We start from the raw sequence: 15,542 nt of genomic DNA on the forward strand, positions 1-15,542 counted from the left end.
TATAAATATAATCAGAGTAAACTACGAGAGGTATGATTAAGAAGCACTGTTATTAAAGAACCATCTATAGACCTGTATCTTTTTAAAGACATTTTATCTTTCCTTTTAAAATCCTCAACAAATACAGTCTCTTGTTTAGTGTTTGTAGAGCCTTCTTGATAAAATAACAAATTTGCTACTTGTTAAATCTTTTATGGGCTGTTGCATGTCAGTATTTAACCATTAGTATTTTTTCTACTAATGTATGCCTTCTTTAATTGTCCAATTCATAATTCACCTTGTTAATAAAAATTTTTGTATGGATGTATATATAGAATTTATAAAAAGCTGAAGGTAGTAAAGATTTATATTAGGTGACTGTATGCTTTATCATTCAAACCAGGTCGCTTTTAAGAGACAACGCAAGTACTATTAATAACTGTCGCAGGTTAATGAGCACAAATTAGGACTTTTCTGGCCATAAACTGGGACTGGTCTAGGCAAACCAGGCAATATGGTCCTCTCTGCTTAAAAGGAAAACAAGTCCTTTGCCTCACCCTTTACCTCATTCCCAGTCCCGCTTTCCATAGGCAGCAATCCTCACCTTTTAGCTGTTTTAGGATTTACCTTCATATTTCTAAATGATGTGTTCATGATTTTTTAGTATTATATATGTGCTTTTTTATTCACCATTGTCCTTACTTCCCCTGCCCACCTCAATCACACAGCATATTTGTAGCAAGATTGATACAGTATATGTTTACACTATCATAACTATATAAATATTAAAGAGTTCACCCAAACACTGCAGCATTTCCTTTTTCGAACAATAGCTCTGTTTTCCCAAGTTACAAAATTAATGTATTAAATTTGCCCTTTGTTCTAAGTACTCAGCATTTTTCCCCCAATTGTATCATCATCTCTGCCACGAGCCAAAATAGTTTCCGTATGATGCTATTTTTTCCTGAGAACTTTGCTTCCATTTTCAGTGATCCTGTTCCAGTCTTGATCAGTTTGCTCCCTGTGCTTTCTGCGTAATTTTGTAACTGTTTCCTGGGTTCTGTGCCTGGTTCTTTAATTCTTTACACTCCCATTTTCCTAGAACCTGCTTTTCATTTAACTAACTTCCTATGGTTTTGTTTGTTTTTTAATTGTTTTTTAAAATCTTTCATGTCTGAATACTCTTTTCTCCACCTCACATTTAGTTGCTAGATTGGAGTTCAATGCTAAATTTTTTTCTCAGTACTATAGGCATTGCTTTATTGTCTTGAGAGTTTTTAAAGTTGTAATTAAGAAACCATTCTGATTACTTTTCTTTTGTATACGACCCGTTTTTCCATTCTTGTAAGTTATAGAATCTTCTCTTTATTTCTGGTGTTCTGAAATTTCAAGATGATAAATGGTACTTAGTGTTGGTCTTTTTTCTTTGACCCTGCCCAGTACTCTTGACCCCTTTCAATGCAGAGATTTGTGTCCTTCAGTTCTAGAAAAGTTCTTTCGTTTCTTTGGTAATTTTCTCTACCTTATTTTCTTTTTTCTCTCTTTCTGTAACCATAGTTACCGTCAAATGATTGATAACTCCCCTGGACAATTCTCCTGTTTTTTGAGTTACATTTTCTACTTCTGGGAGGTGTCCCAGTCTTTCTGTTGGTTTATTTTAGTGTATCACATCTCTTTTTTAAGTGTGTAACATTTTGAATTTCCACAAGCTGTTCATTATACTGATTGCTTTCTCAAGCATCCTGTTCTTATTTTATGAATGAATGTCTTTTGCTCCCTTTGAGGATAGTAATTAATTAGCTCCTTTCCCCAGATTTTCTCTTAAGTTCCTTTTTTTGTTATTTACTTTAGTCTTATGGGAGAGGTTTTCCTTGGATACCTAGTGATCCTTGATGTTTGTCTATTAGAGGGAAGCACTAAAAGAAGCTGATTAGAAACTCTTGGTGACTGACTAGTGGACTTTGCTTTGGGTAGGATGGTCAAATGGCAGGCTAGCTGTGTAATTGGAAGCATTCCAAATGTCAGTATCCAGAAATCTTATCTCTGGTATTTTGTTTGGTTTTCTGACAGCATTGTAAAAACAGCACCAGGAAAGAGTTTTTGGGTCTCAACATTGAATATATAGATTTTCTTTTATTCCTTATACTTAACTTTTGCAGAGATGATTGTATATTTGCTGGGGGGGTGGGGGTGGGGTTACATGGGAGATCCTTATTCTCCAGAGAATAAATATCCTGTTTTCAGAAGACTGGTGCTAGGGGGAGAATTGGGGGTTTTACTTCTCCAAGTACAGATTTTAATTCAGCAACTCCATGCATCATCCCTTTTTTATGATACCTTGTATCTCCAGGTCTTGATTCTTTCTAGGATGCTAAAGCCAACTGCTTTGCTTCCAGTTCCTACCTCTTTCTAAAAAATACCTAGGGTATTTTTTATCCTCTCTGCTGAATTACTCTACCTCTCCTCCGACTTTTTTGGATTTTCCAAATATAACATTGAAATCTCTTGCCTTTTATGGTCCCTTTTCCTATTCTTTTCATAGTTAAAGCTTTTGGATTCATCGACTGTCATTTTATAGGGGTTTTGGAAAGAGGGACCAAAATAGATGCATAAGGATTACCTTGTCATGTTTAACTGGGACTTCAAACAGACCTTTTCTGATAAGCTATCTTTGATTTAATCATGTCCCAGAGTATAGCTTTTACTCTGGTTTCTCGTTAGCTAGATACTCTTAGTCGAGTAATTTTAATTGATACTAGGCTTGTGTTATGTCTTTTTCATGTTTGTTGTGTATCCTACTGCAGTATAGGCCATATGTTTTGTTGATGTTTTTGCATCTTCATCCTCTTTTTTGTCATTGCTTGACACCATGTTTTTGAGGCAGATATTGAAAAAGGAAATTCTTTTGTAGTAACTTTTAAGGTAGAATGATGCCAAAACTTAGTTGATAAGTTAATGAATTGAAAGTGAATTAGATATTTTTAACTTAAATGTTTAGATTTGAAGGTTTTAATACAGCAAATATACCTATCTAGGCTGCATATCAGGCAAGTGAAGTACATTACTTTGTTATTGCCTTAATTTCAATCCACTACCAGAAAAATAAGGGAATAATTTTTGACCTTGAAAGTGGGTAACTGGGAGGAGTTGAAGAGATTATTGTGATTTCTTTTCTTTTTACTAATACTTTCTTTTGCCCTTCTCTTTCTACTCTCAAGACTGGTGGTATCTCAGCTGTTCAGAGGCCGCATTGTAAATCCTTTCCCCAGAAAACTTTAAAAGTTTTTCTTTAATTTATAAAATTAATGTTTTTATAGCAGCCTTACTTGTAATAGCCTAAAACTGGAAACAGTCCAGTGTCCATCCACAGTAGAATAGACAAATAAATTGTGTGTATTGATACAGTGGAATATTATATAAACTAATTAGAGTGAACTTACTACAACTGCATGCAACAGCAGAATTAGTCTCACAAATAGAATGTTGAGCAAATGAAGCCAGACATAAAAGAGTACATGTTGTATGAATCCATTTATAGAGAGAGTTAAAAAATAAGGCATAGTTAATGGTGACTCTTGGCATGTGTTGAGGAATGTTTAGTGAAGAAAACTTAGAAATTATTCTCACTTTTGAGAAGGGGAGACAGGAAAACAAATTACAGCGTGTAGTATGATGTCTTAAAAAAAGTATGTACAAAGTGGAAGTAACACTTGATCTTGTTTTAAGACTATGCCCAGGAATTGAATGGGGAATCTATAGACTTTGCAGGCACATACAAAATCCTGTGAGAGCATATTGTGTTAAAGAGTGTACAGATATTACAGTATAGCTAATGCTATGGTATGAGTATCGAACACTCATAATAGGAATAACAAGAGTCAAGAGCTAATTCGTGTAGGATTTTATTTACTTTTTTACTTTATTTACTTATTTAGGCTGTGCCGGGTCTTAGTTGTGGCACTCGGACTTCTTAGTTGTGGCATGCAGAGTCTTAGTTGCAGCATGCATGCAGGATCTACTTCCCTGACCAGGGATCAGACCCGGGCCCCCTGCATTGGGAGTGCGGAGTCTTACCAACTGGACCACTAGGGAAGTCCCTAGGATTTTATATAGAGAGGAAATTGAATAAAGAAAAGAGCTCAGACTTTAGAAACAACAAACCTTAGTTTCTCATCACCACTTTTATCATGTTTGCTTCATTTTATGGGCAATAGGGAACCTTTGATGGACTTCAGACCTCTTCCTGTAGAAGGAGAGTGATGATAATCTCACAGTTTACCATACCATATTTGGTTAATTTGCATGGTTAATTCTTGATTTGAGCTGATCATTAAGGAGAGGATTAAGAATCAAAGGTTTGCATGTTTTCCAAAAGGCAATTAATCAAAATTTGCATTTCACAGGAAACATTAAGAATGGAGTCTAAACCTTCAAGGATTCCAAGAAGAATTTCTGTTCAACCCACTAGCTCTTTAAGTGCTAGGATGATGTCTGGAAGCAGAGGAAGTAGTTTAAATGATACCTATCACTCAAGGGACTCTTCGTTTAGACTGGATTCTGAATATCAGGTAACATCTTAATTTGGAATGTGTGTACATACACAGTCTCATTTTCAAAATCCTTGGGGCCATGTGATTTTCTGGATTTTAGAAAAGTAGTAGAGTGTTTTTATAACACCCTCAGCTGGATCTGAGGCATCCTGTAATCAAAAGATTAATATATCTGCAGCAAACTGATTTAATGTTCCACACTAGCAAAAACTTAATGTTTTTCAAAGTTTTGAACTTAAGAATTTTGAATAAGGGATTGTGGTCATAAATAAAATGTTCATAGTTTCCAAAGACTTGGAAACCTTTTAACCTAAAAGCATTGAAGTATCAGTTGAATTAACAGGCTGTCTTTTACATGAATTATGGGTTTTATTTTTACAGTTAGTAATGAGTTTGCATTGATTCATAATCTACATAAAGTAATCTAAGTTCCTTTTATGTAGCTAATTTTCCTTAGGACCAATAACACTTTGGTTTTTGAAATAGTTTATTAGTGTTATAACAATGGTTGTAGTATAAACAAGGTAGATTTCAGAGGCATGGTTTGTAGCTTTAACGCAGTTTATCTTGCTCATCTTTCAGATGTTAAGTTTATTGCATTATTGGCTGAACACCTCATTAAATCGCAGGAGATTTGCAAAAGTCTGATGTTTCAGTAACTGACTCTAAGAGAATCCTTTAGTGAAAATGTCTGTTTAAGTCTTAAGTAATATTTATATATTTATATATCATGCAATGTACTATATGACAAGGTCATTCGAAAGTTCTTCTGTGTAGTAACAAGCATTTTATAAAATACTCAGAGAAAGACAAATGAAATAAAATAATTTCTCTAAAATGCCCATATTTACTGCCAACCTGCTGACATTATGTGTACTGTTTACTTGGACTTATTTTAAATGTTGTTTGATAATGTATTTTTTTTACTCTGTTGCTAGGCAAGAATATGCTTGCCAGAGGTGCAGAATAACATATTTTCCATTCTACAGAAATGTTGTGGGTTAAATGATTGTGACTTGTTAAGAGCACACAATTGGGGTTTTTTCCTATATTAATAAAATTTTGTCTACTGATCTTTGTCTAATTTTTCGTATAGCTAATTAGTGAGGAACACAGACTATGAAACCAGACTAAAAGTCTTGAATATATTTAGAAAACTTATTGACAGTCACTTTAAAATAATATTTTCAAACTTCTTCTTCCAGCTTGTTCTTAATGTCATAGATTATTCTGAAAGTCTAATTTTTCATTGTGGAAGTTAAACAAATGCAAACATGTAAAAAAAAATTAAGTGTTTTATTGATTCTTAATAAGATTAATCAGTTTTATAAATTTTAGTGTTTTCCTTAATGTTTTTCAGTTATTTTAAGTGGTTTCCAATCTTTTTTTTTTCTTTCTTTAATGGGTTATACGAATATTTCCAATCTTGTCAACTATTCGTAGGCTGCTTTGCTCTTTTAGTTTTGATTTAGGAACTGAAATTCCTGTGTTCTTGAGGAAAGTACTTTTCTGTTTCCTCTTCTGTGAAATGATGATAATGGTAATTTTCTCACACAGTTACTGTTAAAATTAATTGGAAGAAATAATACATGTAAAGCACTTAGAACAACAGTGCCTGGAACCTAGTAAGAGTTCAGATGTTACAGGTTATAATTATGATTGTTACTGCTGTTATCATTTCCTGGGTTTGCATTGGTTTAGATAATTAATATCCTTAGGGGACAGTATAATATGTTATCAGAATATTTAAATTATATATCACACATTTAGTTTTATTTAATATTCTTAAGATTATTCAGCAAGATGTGTATTTAATGAATGAAAGAGACCTTTGAATATCAAAGGGAGCTTTTTTGGTTAATTGCTGATATTTTCTGACTCAAAACTGTCTGAGACACAACACTCCCCCCCCCCTTTATTTTAAATAAATTTATTTGTTTATTTATTTATTGGCTGCGTTGGGTCTTCATTGCTGTGCGCGGGCTTTCTCTAGTTGCGGCCAGCGGGGGCTACTCTGTGTTGCAGTGTGCGGGCTTCTCATTGTGGTGGCTTCTCTTTGTTGTGGAGCACAGGCTGTAGGCACGCGGGCTGCAGTAGTTGTGGCACACGGGCTTAGTTGCTCCGCAGCATATGGGATCTTCCCGGACCAGGGATCAAACCCGTGTCTCCTGCATTGGCAGGTGGATTCTTAACCACTGTGCCACCAGGGAAGTCCCTCCCCTTCTTTATTATACTTAGTGAACCTGAAGCTTCAGAAAAGAGGGTCAGAACAGGGCATAGTAGTTCAATCTCATTTACATTATGGATCAGATAATAAGAAAACACCTTATTTATACAGTGCTTGACATTTTGCAGCACATTTTTAATTTTTAATCTTAGTTAAATAGGACAGATGCTTGTGTTATTTCATAAATAAAGATCTGAAATCTGGAAAGATAAGTGGTTTCTCCCAGTCACAGGATTAGTATACGGTGTACCTGAGCTGAAGAATCTAAGACTTCTGGATAGCATTGTGTCTTTGGGAAATGTAGGTTCTAAGTTCCAAACAATTGATTTTCTAAATGTCTTTTGGTTCTTGGCCATTTGTAAGCTGGGCTGCCTCTGCTATTAATCTTGCTGATATTTCTGTTACTCTATCTTTAAATTTTTGTTACAATTTGAATGGTAGAAAACTGTGATCACCTTAATCTCTTTGGTAACAGTAAGTAGAATATTAGATATTTTTGGAAAGAAAATTTAATTTATGTAATTCATATTGTTAAAAGTGAAAATTTGGGAGTATTCTGTGAATATGTAATTATTTTTGTTACTTTTATATATTTTTCTGTAACTTAATTTGAGCAACCCCTAATCCCACTTCTTGCTTTGTGGAGAGATTGATTACTTTTAATATGAAATAATAAAATAGGCTTTTTATGGAGGTTCTAGGTGCTTTTTACAGTTTTTTTACATCTTTTTCTAGTTTGTATATTAAGTTACAGAACTCAGTACTATTGCATATTTTGCAAAGTATGTATTTTCAAGAATTAAAATAACCAATGGTCATTAACCTTTTTCTTGCTCATTTTGGTTTGTTTGTTTATCTGCTACAGAGGTAGTTTCCAGGGAAATACATACACATATACATACATACACACACAAAATTAGACAAGAAAATGAAAATAGTTTGAAATGCAATCAGGAAAATACAAATAAAATACTGAGAGTGAGTTAAGGTTGGCTATAACATTGATATGCATTTGTAAGCCCTTGCAGTATTCTAAAGTTAAACTCCGGCCCTTGTGTGGGTGTCAGGGAGATCACAGGGAAACACAACCAGGTCTATAAGGTGTTTTGTTCATAAGGAAAAGGAAGCAATGCTTGGCAGTTTAGTCTGAAAGCGGGGACAGTGAATGATATAGAAGACAGTGTCTTTAGGGCAGTATTCATACTATAAGTATATACCTAGTTTAGTGAAACTATTTCTTGGTAAACAGTATATGCAAAGGACATGATGTCAAAGTACAGGTCAGTGAAAACAGTTCTGTAAAGGGACAACAGAGTGATCTAAATATTAACATTCTTGTAGTCTATCTTGATCCAGATATTAATCCTAGGATATTTTGAGGGATAAATGGACTCCTAGTCATTCCATTTTGTGTAAATACAAGGTTTCTTACCTAGATTTCTCATAAAGTTGGGCATCATGAATCCATACATTCTTAAGATCAGCTGTCTTTTTTGTGATAATTGAGAAGACTTACTATAATTATTAGTTAGTTCCAGGAGTTTTTCTTTCAGATTTTTTGTATAATCATGTCATCTGCAAGTAAGGTCTTTCTTCCCAATCTGTATACCTTTTACTTTATTTTCTTGCCTTATTGCATTAGCTAGAACTTCCAGTACAGTGTTGAAAAAAGAGTGGTGAAGTGAAAATAACAAAGATCAGAACATAAATAAATGAAATAGAGATTAAAAAGACAAAAAGATAAGTGAAACTAAGAGGTGGCTTTTTGAAAAGATAAACCAAATAGACATATCTTTAGCTAGACTCACCAAGAAAAAAAAGACTCAAATAAATAAAATCAAAAATGAAAAAGGAGATGTTACAAATTTGCTCATATTTTGCTCAAATTTTGTTCAGGATTTTTGCAGCTGTGTTCATGAGAGATAATGCTCTATAGATTTCTTTCCTTATGTCTTTGTCTGGTTTTGGAATTAAGGCAGTGCTTGCCTCATCATATCATAGAATGAGTTAGGAAGTATTTTCTCTGCTGCTTTCCTCTGAAGGAGATTGTAGAGAATTAGTATAACTTCTTCCTTAAATGTTTGATTGAATTCTCCAGTGAACCCATGTGGCTTGGTGTTTTCTGTTTTGAAAGCTTACTCTTGATTCAGTTTATGAGTTATAAGTTTTTATATATTCTAGTTACAAGTTCCTAATTAGATATATGATTTACAAATATTTTCTCATTAAGGTTCTTTTTTGCTGTACTGTTTTAAGGGCATTTGCATTGGGAATATTTTTTAACCTTTTTTAGAAGTAATTATTTTCTGAATGCAAATACTGACTTATACAGTACTAATGGTAAATAAATAATGATTTCATTGACTGTCCTTCCCGAAAACCTCTTGTTGGAAGGGCAACCTAAATAAGTATCATGAAGATAAAAATAAGTAAGTAAATAAAATGAAAATTGGATGCCTGCTAGTAGTTACAGAATGTTTGTAAACTTCCCTTCCGTCCATTAAGTTTTCAAACTGTTTCATATGATTTCTCAGATACACAAAGTAGTATTCAGCTACTTTGGTTGGGCTAGACAGCCCCCTGCACATACCATACAATTTTCCTTTCTAATCACATATAGCCTTTTGAGTTGAGAGTAACTCATAAAAATTTTTTATTACAGGATCCAAATCTGTTACTTATTTGGGGTAGAGACTGGAAATTAAGTGAAAATGAGAGAGAACTCCATGGAACTTGAATGGATATTTAATAATTCTATCCACCTCTTATTTTCATATGAATGTTCTTAGTCTGGAGGTAATGAATGCAAAAAGATTAATTGGACTTATAAAATTAAAAAACTGGTGAGTCAAGTGATACCATGAAGAGAGTGAAAAGACAACTTACAGAATGGGAGGAAATATTTGTAAACGATACGCTCTCTGACAAGGAACTTGTAACCAGACTATGTAAAGAACTCTTACATCCTAACAAAAAAACCCCAGTTTAAAATGGGTGAAGGACCTGAATAGACATTTGTCCAAAGATATACAAATGGCCAATGAACGCATAAATAGACGCTCAACATCATCAGCCATTAGGAAATACAGATGTACACTATAATGAGACACCACTTCATACCCACTAGAATGGCTAAAATAAAATTAAAAATTGAGACAATAACAAGAGTTGACAAGGTTGTGGAGAAATTTGAACCCTCATAAATTGCTCATGGGGTTTTAAACTGGTACAGCCACTTTGGAAAACAGTTTATTAATTTTTCTAAAAGTCAAACTTTGAGGTATTATATGACCCATTAGTTACACCCAAGAAAATTAGAAACATGTCTACACAAAACTTGAACACAGACGTTCATAGTAGCATTATTCATAACAGCTAAGAAGTGGAAACGACCCCAAAAGTACTTTTTTAAGCATCCGGTGTCTGCAAGGCAGTATACTTAAGTATACTTTGGAGACAGACTCTCCCTGATTTCGTTTGGCCACCAATAGTTCTAGATAGCAAAAGAGATAAGATAGTGTATAAATGAACCCCATACTTTAATTGTTAAAAGAATTCAGAGGGGAAAAAAGCTAATTGCTTCAGACTGAGAATATTTGAACAGTGGACAAAATTGGATTGGTAGGAACCAGGGAAAAGTTTGATTTTGAATTTAAGCCAGCAGAAAAACTGGTCAGAACTTAATTTTCCTCTCCTATACTGATATTAACAAGTATTTTTGTCTCTGGGATGACATACAGGCTACCTTTTAGAGTTGTGAGTCATGAAAATTGCCGAACAGTGAGTGTGTCTTTATCTCACCAGTGGCCAGTGCCAGAAAACTGTGGAGTGGCTTTATAGACTTTCTGTTCATTTCTCACGTTGTCTCTAAATTTGATGAATTTTTATCTTTTATAATGGCTCTCTATTCCCATTACTTTCGTCCCAAGGATTTATTTCTTGCTAGTCCAGTGACTTCCTGATTTGCCCACTTTTTGTCCATCCCACCCTTTTAACCTTCCACAGTGCTCTAAAGATCTTTCTAAGTAGTTGATCTTATGGTATTACCTCCTTCAGTAGCTCCTAAAGTCTTATTTGTGGAGGTGCTATTCAATAACAATTTGTCCAGTCCATGCAAAATGAGAAAAATAAGGACAAGTTAGGAATTTTGTACAGGTAAAATTTATTCATCTTACAAGTCTGTTTTATTCTGTTATGTTCTTGTTTTAGGAGCATATAAAATGCCCTTTTTAAAAGATTGGGGATGGGGTTAGGTGGTATTTGCTATTTTCATTTTCCTTACCTGTCAAAGTTCTTTCTAAATTTTAAATCAAACCATTTTTTTTTTTTAATTTTGGTCTTTGATATTCAAAGGTCTTAGAACCACTGGCCTGCAGGATTAAGTCCCTGATACCTTGACAATGGCACATAAAATGATTTCATTTTGAAATATCTCATGAATTTCATCTCATGTGCTACTCCAGTTCATTGATTGGGGGCTCTGTGGACAACTTGGTGTGGAAGGCTTGTGAGACCAAGTTTGTGCTAAGCTGAGGAGTTCTACATTTAATTAGCAAAATATTGAATGGGCAAGGGATGGATGAAATCTTGATATGCCCATTCCTACTTTTTCAGCTTTGCATCTTCTGCTTTTCCATGTATGTGCACAGTTTATTCTGTAGAGTTACCATGGACTAATACAGTTCCCTGAATGCATGCAGTATGCTTCTCATAATTAAAAGATAATCGGAGATCAAGTAAGTAGTGATGCCTTAGAAGAATTCCCATGGCAGAATAGTTAAGACATCTTTTTATCTTTTTGTGTTGTCTGTCTATAATCTCCTTCCTCATTTGTCTACTCAGTGAACTCCAGTTATCACCTATGAATTCTTCCCTGCTTTCCTCAGACATAGTTTTTTCTTTTCTGTAAAACTTTCAACATATCTCCTATTACAGTACTTATTTATATTATACCTATTTATTTGTTTATCTGTACTCTAAAACTCTTTGATGGGACACATTATTTGGGCTCTTATGTTTATAATACTAGGTTAATATAGACTGAATTTATGGCCTATGATAACATTCCATTTTTAACTTTTCTTTTGTCAAGAAATATAACACTTTAAAGAACATTGTTTCATTTTAATATTCTTCGATAAAATGAACTACTTACCATCTACTTACAAGTTAAAATGGTTTATAAATGTCTTTTTTCCTTTATTTCCTAGAATAATAGTTATTTCCTAGAAATAACTTTTATGTTAGGGGTGTCTTCAAGCAATTCAGAGATTATGTGCCAAATTCGTCCTTCTTGGTCTCTTTCTGTGTGTGTGCATGTGTATGTGTGTGTGTGTGTGTGTGTGTGTGTGTGTGTGTGTATTTGTACATTGTAACTTCTGTGTTATTTCATGTTGCTGTACATATAATTATATGTTTAAAGAGGAAACCTTCAGCTTAGAGTTTTACAGTATGTAATTTTAGCTGTTTCTTCCTTTACTGATGAAGAAATTCCATATATTAGGATTTTTTTTTTAGTACCATTTGTAGTGTTTTACTGTATTCCTGAGAATGGACATAAGATCCAGATACATTTTATATTAGTTGAAAATCTTATTTTTATAGTGGAGTATTCACAGTCACTTTCTATATTAGTGCCTTTCTTGGTGTTCTATCTCTAAGAAGAGGAAACAAGGTTCCTCAAAAGGTTAATATTAAACCAGGAGAACAAAATGATTACATATAAAGTTTTTACTCCTCAGTGTTTCCTAGCCTAGTGTTTATATTCAGTTACATAGAAGACATAATCTAAATCAGATTGGTTACCTAGCAAAGTACAATTACAGTATAAAGTAAAGGGACAAGTGGTAGAAGGGAACAAAGACTATGAAAAACCTACATGGTAGAAAAATTTGTGCCTGTGAGGAATGAATGGTCCTTGGGAATTTATTAGAGCACTGTAGATTAAATGTAATATTTAAATTTAATATTTAAAAATTGCAAGTGTTTTATTGTTCCTTTAAAAAAATTTTTTTTTAACTTACAGTCTACATCAGCATCAGCATCTGCATTACCATTTCAGTCTACATGGTATAGTGAGTCTGAGATAACTCAGGGAGCACGCTCAAGATCGCAAAACCAGCAACGGGATCATGATTCAAAAAGACCTAAACTTTCCTGTACAAACTGTACATCTACCTCAGCTGGGAGAAGTGTTGGACATGGTTTAAATGCAGTATCAGGTAATAATTAAATGTGTATACATATAAGTCACTGTATATGTATTTTGGACAAAAGCCCTTTTCCCAAGATGTAGTGTATTAATAAGCAAGTAGATTGCACATAAGACTGGGTCAGAAATAGAGCAGAGTTTCCAAAATCTTACCTTAAGTTAGTGCTAGAACTGAAATTAACTCTTCATCTTGGATTTTTGTTCTAAATTTGGTACAGATATCTTACACAAACAGGATATTAGCAGATTTTAATTAATTAGAATAGCTGATTCGTATGGTAATAAAATTTGTAAAAGTGACATGTATTCTGCTGGTTATTATAGGAGGTAAATTTTTAAATTGTTACTAAGAAAGCCAAATTTACTGATACATGTTAAAAATGTTTCCTTAGTGTATTTTTTGTAAATAATAAACATTGTGCTGTATGACACATTTTCAGAAAATGTAGAAATTCTTTAGTTAAACAAAAAATAGTTGGTGGTATTCTAGTGGGAGTTCTATATAAGGAATTAGAAAGCTATGGTTCTAGTCCTCTAACTATGTGACATTGGACAGGTCACTTTACCACTCTGGTATGAAAGACTTATGCATAAAGCTCCATGCTTAGTATCTTGTACTCACAGATACTAAGATACAGGCACACATTTGTTGCACAAATTGAAAAGATCTTTTGTTGAGAGGTACTTTCTCACTTATACTTCTCTTCAAATGAAACACTAGCCAATGCCTGAAATAGTTTTAAGGTAAGATAAAACTTGTGATGACACAGTTGGAGAATAAAATTCTTGAAATGCATATGTACTACTAATTGAATTAGTGTAAGCGATTCTTTTCTATTTCGATAAGCAGGACCGCCATGGGAAAGACACTGCCCATCTGAAGGATATTAAGAGTAGTGTGATGGGTAAGAGCAGACTGACCTTAACTTTGTAGACAAATACCATTGTGTAGAGATACTTTTGTTCTCCTCTGGTCTGTGAAAGCATAGCATTAACCCTGGGCCGTTTCCCTTAACGAAGGGAAATTATTAAGGCTGTTAGGAATGGAGAGGAAGACCCAGAATTTCAAGGTAAATGGTGAGGGGGAAAGTTTTGAGACTTAATTTTTAATTTCTTTTTAAATGAAATCATATCTAACAAAGTTTAGATTATAATTGCAACGATACATTATTTCTTAGCATAAGAATGAACCAAGTATGGCGGCAATAATAGTTCTGGCAAAATAGTATTATAACCTACAGTAAAACCTCTTTCATTTCAAGATGGCTTTGATTTTTATTTTGGCTGTTCTCCAATGTCACTTTGATCAACTTCATGAAATTCTGCATCTTTGGCAAGCTTTATATTTTTGTTCTGTAATTTTACGTCATGTTTATATTGTACGGTCAGATGTTCTAGAGAGTGAGACATTGGCATCCTAGATGGGAGTAGATTATAGTATTAGAGAAGAATGTGTTTGAGTAGGAGATAATTTTATAAGTGATTAGTTCACTAGTGAATAATTTATGTTTTGCTCAGTTTTGCTTTTGATTGCAACTATGTAACTGGGGATTCCTGTAATAAACCATAATTACCTCTCTGTGTAATACTGAAGATCTGTTGTCATCAGAAACCTTGAAAGCTCTCTCTGAATTAAGACTTCTTCAATTATTTTAAGATTCTTCTTGGAGGCATAGTCAAGTTCCCAGATCTTCATCAGTGGTACTTGGATCATTTGGAACTGACTTAATGAGAGAGAGGAGAGCAGATTCCTCCATTAGTAATCTTATGGATTATAGTCACCGAAGTGGTGATTTCACAACTTCATCATGTATGTATAAACTATATTGTTATGCATAATTTATCTAATAATGTTACATTTTTGTCTTTGTATGTATCCTTAAAATCACAATACAAAGGAACAAATGAAGTGAATATTATGAAGATTTAGAATACAGGATAGCTTGATATGTTTTCAACCTTATTTGTCGTTTTACTTTTAAAAATGTAAACAATATAAAATATTTAGATATACATGAGTATCCAGATTCTGTCTGCCTATAATTTTTTCACTCTTAAGAATGTATGTTTTACATATACTTGATAATTCTTGTATACTACAGTATAATTTGCCTTGTGAATTAACTAAAACTTGAAATCATCATTTTAAGACATAATTTAGAATTCCTTTAGTTTAACATGAATTTGTCTTTATTTTCATTTAGTTGAAATAAAGACCCACACTGTTTGTGTCAGTGTACATAAGCTAAAACTTTAAAAAAATAGAAGTCCAATGCACTATCCATTGTGCGTCAGAGCCACCTTAAAAAAAATAAATGCCATAAAACAATAATACTAAATAACTGAAGATAAAAGGTGCTAATTGAAGTTGACAAATATAGCAGACAGAAGTGGAATTTGATTTACAGAGAAGAAAATACATTTCTATTTAAAGGTTTAACTAGATTATTTTAAATAATCCTATTGGGGCAAGCCGTTGCTTTATTTAAGACAAATGAAAGCATCTTTTCATTTGCTTGGCTTTGGGTGGAGGAGCTTTAGTAGACAGTGTCGGTAGCTTCTAGGTTTGGGGGGT

At 33.5% G+C, this 15,542-nt stretch overlaps 1 protein-coding gene across 5 annotated transcripts in view; it reads left to right on the forward strand.

Moving 5' to 3' along the window:
• The window catches only part of MARCHF7 (membrane associated ring-CH-type finger 7), a 45,126-nt gene that overhangs the window by 10,267 nt on the left and 19,317 nt on the right, over nt 1–15,542 (forward strand). For 4 of the 5 annotated variants that reach the window (XR_005020658.1, XR_005020657.1, XM_036858509.1 and 1 more), the window contains exons 2-4: nt 4,383–4,547; nt 12,782–12,977; nt 14,625–14,777. Coding sequence is in view for 2 of the 5 variants with exons in the window: in XM_036858508.1 (XP_036714403.1) it covers nt 4,383–4,547; nt 12,782–12,977; nt 14,625–14,777 (514 nt within the window). In the remaining 3 variants the exon portion in view is untranslated. The remainder of the gene's footprint in view (nt 1–4,382; nt 4,548–12,781; nt 12,978–14,624; nt 14,778–15,542) is intronic. The other variant, XR_005020659.1, reaches the window with a different exon arrangement.

The sequence above is a fragment of the Balaenoptera musculus genome, chromosome 7 (genome assembly GCF_009873245.2).
Source record: "Balaenoptera musculus isolate JJ_BM4_2016_0621 chromosome 7, mBalMus1.pri.v3, whole genome shotgun sequence".
NCBI classification, from domain to species: domain Eukaryota; kingdom Metazoa; phylum Chordata; class Mammalia; order Artiodactyla; family Balaenopteridae; genus Balaenoptera; species Balaenoptera musculus.